Source organism: Poecilia mexicana, unplaced genomic scaffold, assembly GCF_051168715.1.
Source record: "Poecilia mexicana isolate PSO_F unplaced genomic scaffold, ASM5116871v1 scaffold_17, whole genome shotgun sequence".
NCBI lineage: Eukaryota > Metazoa > Chordata > Actinopteri > Cyprinodontiformes > Poeciliidae > Poecilia > Poecilia mexicana.
The window spans coordinates 698,567-707,500 of NW_028263386.1; the positions used below are offsets into that span (position 1 = coordinate 698,567).

The window sequence follows — 8,934 nt, forward strand, 5'->3', positions numbered from 1 at the left end:
TCAGGCAGTGAGTGACAACTTTTTTCATCACAATGCTTATGTGTCTCTGTACAGCTAGCTTTGCTAACATCACGTTAACGGATCTTACCTTCTTTGAGCTTCTTTTCTAAGTGACGAAAAAAGTTAGACGTTGTCTCCACCGTCTGTGAAAGCGAAGCGCTGCTGAGTTAGCTGTGGCCATCGGATTTCTTATGATTTATGCAGCGATATTATATTACTGACGATTAAACATCTTATGCCGCTGAGAGGAAACCACTGCGCCGGTCTCAGAGCGCCGCGTGCGAGTGAAAGGTGGGGAGGGGGGAGGAAGAGAGAAACAGAAACACGTATTTGGTAAGTCACGTTATTGCTTGGATTTTAATCGGTGCGTTTTGCATCCACTGAAAACAAAGATGTTAACAAATAAACTAGATAGTGTGCTGTATGTTTAGTGATATTTTAACAGTTGCGGTCTCGACTGGTCTTGAAATAAAATGCCGAGTCCTCAGCGTCCGAGTCCAAGACGAGACCGAGACCATCAAACAATGGTCTTAAGACCGGTATCGAGACCAAGACCGATCTCGAGTACCACAACACTGGTAGTCAGTAAAGTTTGTAGTTTATCAACAAACTGTGGTTTGTTATCCAGATTAAACCAAGGCTTCCCCCAGTGTAATATAAGCCTGGCGGCCCGCCATGCTTCACTAGCCCCCGCCAGGCTAAGCGTTGCTTCTTTTATTTTTATAAAAATAATCCAATCCAATCCAACTTTATTTATAAAGCACTTTAAAACAACCACAGCTGATACAAAGTGCTGTACATTAAAACACAACATAACAATGATAAAAAAATAAAAACTCTTACAGTTTAAAAACAAACAATTTAAAACTAGATCCTAACTGGAAAATTTACTGGAATAACTGGAAAATTTTAAAACAACACGTAATTTTTATTTTTTTGATCTTAAAGTGTCTCTGTTGTTCTGAGCGTTTCACTCGTGGAGCAGATTTATTCCTAAAATATGGATTTATAGTTTATGCATTAAGCCGGCAGAGCGGATCTATTGCACAGCCGGCGCCTCTGTGTGCTGCTGCATCTCTGAAGTTTACCTCAGGGTGGATCACACGCCTCCTTCCACTCCAGCTGGACACCGGCTGACCTGGACGGATGTTCACATCAACTTCCTGTGGGAAGTTATGATTCTTTGGAGAAATGTATATATCAGGTGTTGAATTAGAGGAATAAAATGTTAAACTTCTTTGCTCGTTGTTTTCCTCTAGTCTCCAGAATCCAGAGCTCCGCATGTACGAAGTGGAAAACACACAGAGAACAACCAGTGGCCATTCAACTTCAGACATATCTAGAGTTTAATTCAGACAATTAAATGCACAGAAAACAGATCAGCGTCGCACCCAAACCATCAAGAAGTCCAAACCATGAAACAGAAATTAATTACCTGAGAAAAGTAGAAAAATTAACAAAATACAAAGAAATATCCTAATGAATAACATTTTAAAAGCATTATGTATTACTATCATCTTTAACAGGCGATTCCATAATATCCTAAATACTAGTTTTGTTTTCTGAAGGTTTTAGTTTTCTGGCCTCATAGAAAACACCAGAGAATGTGACCTGGTAGTAAACAGACAGAAGTTTTCTCTCCCATCCTGTTTCCCATTACTTTAGTTTTTGTGAACTGCCAGCACAGCACATCCGTTTCCTCTGATAGGAGAAGACATTCTCTGCTGAAGGCCCTTTTTCAAAACCCTGTTGATTTTATGTCAGTTAAGAAAATCAGTCGTTATTTAAATCATTATCCAAATCTACCTGAATTAAAATCTACTCAAAATATTCATGCTCTAATATTTCACATGCACCAAGGTTAACTGTTGCTAAAATTAATATATTCAAACTGATGTCCCCAACTACATATAGTTAAGTTCAAAAACTAGCATATTTTAAATTTACTTTCCTAACACAAGGTAAGAGTTTAAACCCACCGTGTTAGCTCTGGTTGTGCAGCTCTACATGAACCGCAGGAATATTTGTGAACAAAGGATTATGCATCGTTTACATCTCAACATGCTGCCCAGCGTGTGGCTCTGTCTGCGCTGATGAAGTTCATGTCTGGTCCCGGTTGGTTGGAGCGTTAGTGGTTAATGAACCACCGCTAACCTCATCATGCAGGTTCAGCCTGGTGAGGAGCTTTTGCTCCTCGTAGTCACATCCCGCTGGTTTTACATTATTTTATTATTATTTGTAGTGTTATTAGTTACACGAAGCACCAAACCGTATCAAATGTTTTGTCCACTTAGTCAGAGTTAATGAGCGCGGCTGCAGGAAGATCTGAGAAACTCGACCAACCAAAACAGTTTCTGTGATTCTTATTAAAACTCAGCAGACAGAAATGTTAAAGCTGCTAAAGCCACATTAGCAGCATTTAATTAAATCTCCTGTTTGTTGCCCAGAGCAGAGGATTTAACTCATCCTGCAGGGCCGGTCCAAGGCTGCATGAGGCCTGGAGCAGAGTCTGACTGAGGGGCCCCTCTAGCTGCTAAAACCATCAGCAGCTTCTGTGTTGGATTTAATCTGGGAGAGGAGGAGGAGTTTAAACTGGCAGCATCAGATTGTTGCTATGGTAACAAAACAATCTAACCATGAATATTGTCCTTTGAAGTTTTACAAAGTAAACTTGCCACCTCCTAAAATCTTTTAATTTATTTATGTTGAAACCATTAAATCAAATTCAGCTGCATTGATCATCTGAATAAATAAATGCTACATTTCTGTATCTGTGTTAAATTTTGTCATTTATGGCCCCTGAAGCCCTGGGGGCCCATGGAGCCGCTGACTGAATTTGGATTAAACAGAAGTGCAAATAATTGATATTCATCTTAATTGTACTTTTGATTTGTTGTTTTTAAGGCCAGTTGTGGGTTTAAATGTCGTTTCACTGGAGATGTTTTCCTGTCACGTATAATTACCCATCTAAAAACACAGTGGATCCTCAGTGGGACCCAGTGGATCCTCAGTGGATCCCCAGTGGATCCTCAGTGGGACCCAGTGGATCCTCAGTGGGACCCAGTGGATCCTCAGTGGGACCCAGTGGACTCCCAGTGGATCCTCAGTGGGACCCAGTGGATCCTCGGTGGGCCCCCAGTGGATCCTCAGTGGATCCCCAGTGGATCCCCAGTGGATCACCTCGGCGCCCCAACTGCTGGGCTGAGCAGGTTTACTGGGGGAAACCCTGCCACCAAGTTCTTATTTAGGATTTTATGTAATTTATTGTTCTGAAAGTCCTGAAATCATTTTATATTCCCAACAGAAAACAGCAGAAACTGAGTCTGTTAACCAGGAGGAAGAGGAGGAAGAGGAGGAGCTGATCTGTCCCTGAACTCTAAAGAGACTCAAACTTCCTCCTTCAGCTCAGCTCTCCAACATTAACTCTACTCAACATGCTGTCTCTGCTCACATCTGGATTCTCTCTGCTGGTTCTGATCACTGGATCAGGTTGGTTGGAGTCTTTCAGAGAATAATCTGATCCTTGTTGTTCTTCACTTATATCACTTTTTTCTTCCTTCAGCTGTAAACTGTCAACAACTCACTGCAGGGAAGACTGAGGAGTTCAGTTCAGAGGGCAGCTCTGCTACTCTGACCTGCAGTTACACCAAAGATTCTGTGCAGTTTTTGTTCTGGTATCGACAAAATCCAGGAAAACATCCAGAGTTCCTGAAGTCTCACTCACCTTTCAGTGGAGCAGAAAGTCTGGACAGGATGACATTTAAAGGAAGCAAAGAAGAAATGTCCATGACGATCTCCTCTGCTGCAGTGACAGACTCTGCTGTGTACTACTGCGCTGTGAGGCCCACAGTGACAGGAAACACCAGAACCCTGTACAAAAACCTGCAGTACTCTACAGCAGCCACTAGAGGGCCTCACTCCCTGTTAAACCACTAAAACCTGCAGTACTCCACAGCAGCCACTAGAGGGCCTCACTCCCTGTTAAAACACTAAAACCTGCAGTTCTCCACAGCAGCCACCAGGGGGCGACATGCTCCAGCAGGCGGCGCTCTCCTTGTGCTCTGTGCTCCAGCATCGTGTCAATAAGAAGTGGTGCTGTGAAGAGAACAACAGTCAGACTGAATGTTGAACATCAGCTGCTTTCTCCTGCTGGTTTAAACCTTGTTGGACAGATGGAACATTGGCTGTGGATTATTCTGGCTGCTCTTTTCTCTGGTAAGATACAAAGATCAACATGTTTCCTCCACATGGAGGAGAAGTCTGGAAAGCTGCTGATTGTTCTCCTTTAATCAATCATCTCTATTGATCCATCTCTTCCTCTGCATGTTCTGTTCTTCCCCAGAGTGTAAAGGAGACTCAGTGACGCAGACAGAAAGAGAAGTTGTTGCTGCTGCAGGAGAAACTCGGATTCTGGGATGTACCTTTGAAACCAGCTATACTCCCACATTGTTCTGGTATAAACAAGAAGAAAATAGTTTCCCTAAGTTCATGCTGAAGCAGCTGTCATCAACAAAAGTTAAAGCTCCAGAGTTCGACAGCAACAGATTCAATGCAGAGATCAACGACAAATCCTTCAACCTGACAATCCAGGATCTCCGTCTGTCAGACTCTGCTGTGTACTACTGCGCTCTGCAGCCCACAGTGACAGGAAACACCAGAACCCTGTGCAAAAACCTGCAGTACTGCACAGCAGCCACTAGAGGGCCTCGTACATCAGGTTACATTAAGATGAGCTGCAGCTACTGGAGCCAAACTAACCTGAAGCAGCAGCATCTCCACCTGGTTCAAACTGGGAGAAGTCAGTGAAAACCAATGGAACCAGTTAGTAAACCCACTGGTCCCAACCAGCAGCTACTGGTGGATAAAGCACTCAGTTTCATTACCTGAGTCAAACAGCTGATCCTCCTGGTTAAATAATAGTCCAATAGTTCTGCCAAAGTACTACTGAGTATGTGGTTTCAATAATACTTCAGTAGTGAAAGTATTTAAAAACTGGAAGCTTATTGGACAGATGTATAACTCCAAATATACAATAATAATGTCTCTAGTGTTAGACGGTTCTTTTCTGGTCTCGTTATGATGCCATGCACTGTTCAGTCACTCTTCAGTTTCAGTCGGTGGTGGCAGCATGGCTGCCGCTCTGGACCCATCTGGGTCACCACATCTATATCTAATACACGGCGGCGCTCGGTGAAGTGTCATGCCCAGGGACCACAGCCTCACTCAGCCAGGGATTTGAACCAGCGCCTCTGAAGCCTCGGTGATCCTGATTACGAGCTCAGTTAGTTTCTATTGTCACCAATTAAGTGACTAATTAAGGAGCTCTTGGGTGGAAATGGTTCACTCTGAGCTTTTTACGTGTAGTTTGTAATATTTCTACTAGTTTAATTATTCGGAAATGATATTTGTTACTAGAAACACATTTGTAGAAAACAATCTGAAGTTTATTTGGTAGAAATCCATGAATAGAACAAACTGACTAAGAGTCTGAAGGTCTAAAGTCTTAAATGAGTCGAGTGCTGCTCACTGGTTACCATGGTTACCAGCATTTAACATGAGCTAGCATGTTCTCAGTTTTACTACAACTGTTTAACTTGGCATGATAAAAGTCTTAGTGACCCATCAGCATTAATTAAGGAGCCGATAAATGATCCGAGCGTCTCAGATATTATTGATACTGATATTAAAGCAGTTTGTTCACATTAGACCATCAGCTGTCAGTCAGACATGGTGAGCAACAAAGGCTCCAGAACAAGGCTTTCCTAAAATGTAAGTTTTCATAATATAAGAAACAAATTAATATTTAGCAAGTAAAGGACAGATGGAATAATTTGGTCATAATTAGACCAAAGGAAGATGCTCTGCAGCCGTTAAGGTGATGAACTCAGAAACTGAACCTGCTGCAGGTTTGAGGTCCAGAGACGTGATCAGCTCTGATGGCAGGTTGGAAACTATTTCATCAGCCTAAATGTTAATAGTTTAATAATTAGAATATTATATTCTGACCTGCATTTAGCAGCTGCTGACCAACGTGACGATGATCCTCCATAAGGAAACCCAAGCAGGACAAAAAGGATTCTTCTTCTCCTCCCTGCAGCTGGTTTAGAGCTGAATATCGCCACCTGCTGGGTGTAGCACATAATTTTACTGTATTAGTGAAACAAAAGAGACAAAAATGACAAACAAGGTCAAAAGAACAAGAGTCTTTAAAAACATTTCCAAATAAATTCTACTCAAAGTGCAAACTGTGAAAAACTGAACTTTGGTCCAGTAAATGTCTCTGTTACTGCAGACCTCTGGCCATGCTGGAGATAAACTTCCACATATTTAGGAGTCGGGTTATATTTCACCATAGATCTGAAATCATTCATTCTAACGATGATCCCACAGCTTTTAAAGGTTTCTCTAATATTTCTGCTCTAAAGCGAACAGCAGGGAGCAGCTGGGAATGTTTGATCTGAAATCACTTCAGGATATTTTTCATGAAGAGACAAACAGTCTGATTCTAACTGGCAGACCACACTTAGAAATATGATCATAGATCTTCATACAAAAAACCAACAGCTTCCTGGTTCTGATCAATATCTCATAAAGAAACTTTGTTATCCAACACATATTTGCTGATTGACCCAAAACTCCAAACTTTTTCCTCATTAGGATCAAACTGTCCTCTTCAATAAGCAGCAGAGACGTAATGAGACGATATCTAGACACTTTGCTCTGTAACTTCTCCTGATTGAGACAAGTCTTTATTTTAGGTATTTTATCATCTGAAAAAAAAGCTTTATATTTCCATCACAAAGCAGCAGAAACTGAGTCTGTTAACCAGGAGGAAGAGGAGGAAGAGGAGGAGCTGATCTGTCCCTGAACTCTAAAGAGACTCAAACTTCCTCCTTCAGCTCAGCTCTCCAACATTAACTCTACTCAACATGCTGTCTCTGCTCACATCTGGATTCTCTCTGCTGGTTCTGATCACTGGATCAGGTTGGTTGGAGTCTTTCAGAGAATAATCTGATCCTTGTTGTTCTTCACTTATATCACTTTTTTCTTCCTTCAGCTGTAAACTGTCAACAACTCACTGCAGGGAAGACTGAGGAGTTCAGTTCAGAGGGCAGCTCTGCTACTCTGACCTGCAGTTACACCAAAGATTCAGCTAATTATTTATTCTGGTATCGACAAAATCCAGGAAAACATCCAGAGTTCCTGAAGTCTCACTCACCTTTCAGTGGAGCAGAAAGTCTGGACAGGATGACATTTAAAGGAAGCAAAGAAGAAATGTCCATGACGATCTCCTCTGCTGCAGTGACAGACTCTGCTGTGTACTACTGCGCTGTGCAGCCCACAGTGACAGGAAACACCAGAACCCTGTACAAAAACCTGCAGTACTGCACAGCAGCCACTAGAGGGCCTCACTCCCTGTTAAACCACTAAAACCTGCAGTACTCCACAGCAGCCACTAGAGGGCCTCACTCCCTGTTAAACCACTAAAACCTGCAGTACTCCACAGCAGTCACTAGAGGGCCTCACTCCCTGTTAAACCACTAAAACCTGCAGTACTCCACAGCAGTCACTAGAGGGCCTCACTCCCTGTTAAACCACTAAAACCTGCAGTACTCCGCAGCAGCCACCAGGGGGCGACATGCTCCAGCAGGCGGCGCTCTCCTTGTGCTCTGTGCTCCAGCATCGTGTCAATAAGAAGTGGTGCTGTGAAGAGAACAACAGTCAGACTGAATGTTGAACATCAGCTGCTTTCTCCTGCTGGTTTAAACCTTGTTGGACAGATGGAACATTGGCTGTGGATTATTCTGGCTGCTCTTTTCTCTGGTAAGATACAAAGATCAACATGTTTCCTCCACATGGAGGAGAAGTCTGGAAAGCTGCTGATTGTTCTCCTTTAATCAATCATCTCTATTGATCCATCTCTTCCTCTGCATGTTCTGTTCTTCCCCAGAGTGTAAAGGAGACTCAGTGACGCAGACAGAAAGAGAAGTTGTTGCTGCTGCAGGAGAAACTCGGATTCTGGGATGTACCTTTGAAACCAGTGATACATATCCATATCTGTTCTGGTACAGACAAGAAGAAAACAGTTTCCCAAAATACATGCTGAAGCATTACTCCAAAACTGCAGAGAATTCTCCAGAGTTCAGCAAAGACAGATTTGATGCTGATCTCAACACCGAGGCAAAAGAAAAATCAGTCAACTTGAAGATCCAGGATCTCCGTCCGTCAGACTCTGCTGTGTACTACTGCGCTTTGAGGCCCACAGTGACAGGAAACACCAGAACCCTATGCAAATACCTGCAGTACTCCACAGCGGCCACTAGAGGGCCTCACTCCCTGTTAAACCACTAAAACCTGCAGTACTCCACAGCGGCCACTAGAGGGCCTCACTCCCTGTTAAACCACTAAAACCTGCAGTACTCCACAGCAGCCACTAGAGGGCCTCTCTACTTCCATACCTTCCTAGGTTTGAGTCTGGTTCAGTCTCTGGCTGGTTTCCTTCAGCAGTGTTTCCTTTGTGCTGATTGGTCAATGTGTTTATCTCTCCCTGTTTCTTAGCATTCAGACCTGACAGTTTCAGCTACTGGGCTGCACATCAGTCGCTCCAGGTAGCAGCAGCTCTTCGGTTCATCAGGATGTTGCTGCTGAAATGGTTCTCCAGTAGTTTCCTTTCACTGCGTTTCACCTAAAGCTGTTCTTCTCAAATACTGGGGTGCGATCCCCAGGGGGGCACGAGCAGCAGGAGTTTATACTGTCTTTATTAATGTCTATTAAACAAACCTCCGGTCACTAGGTGGCAGCAGCATTCAAACTAATCAACAGGCTACATGTTAAAGCCAGTAGAAGTAGCCACAGCCCTGCTGTAAACGGAGCAGAAGAAAAAAAATGGAGCGAAGGATACAAGCGTGGATGTTTTGAAATATATCTACTATG

The 8,934-nt window shown here is 43.1% G+C and overlaps 1 protein-coding gene and 1 long non-coding RNA gene across 2 annotated transcripts in view; one reads left to right on the forward strand and one right to left on the reverse strand.

Annotated features, from left to right (window-relative positions):
• Positions 1-732: 732 nt before the first annotated feature.
• Positions 733-6,260, reverse strand: LOC148154482 (uncharacterized). The gene is made up of 2 exons (XR_015765781.1): positions 6,007-6,260; positions 733-1,163 (listed from the first exon to the last, which is right to left on the reverse strand). It is a non-coding gene; the product is annotated as an uncharacterized LOC148154482 (long non-coding RNA).
• A 647-nt stretch (positions 6,261-6,907) lies between these two features.
• The window catches only part of LOC148154483 (uncharacterized), a 9,881-nt gene continuing 7,854 nt past the window's right edge, over positions 6,908-8,934 (forward strand). Inside the window, exons 1-2 of the mRNA XM_088014767.1 lie at positions 6,908-6,984; positions 7,058-7,382. Coding sequence (XP_087870893.1) covers positions 6,930-6,984; positions 7,058-7,382 — 380 coding nt within the window. The 5' untranslated portion in view covers positions 6,908-6,929. The remainder of the gene's footprint in view (positions 6,985-7,057; positions 7,383-8,934) is intronic.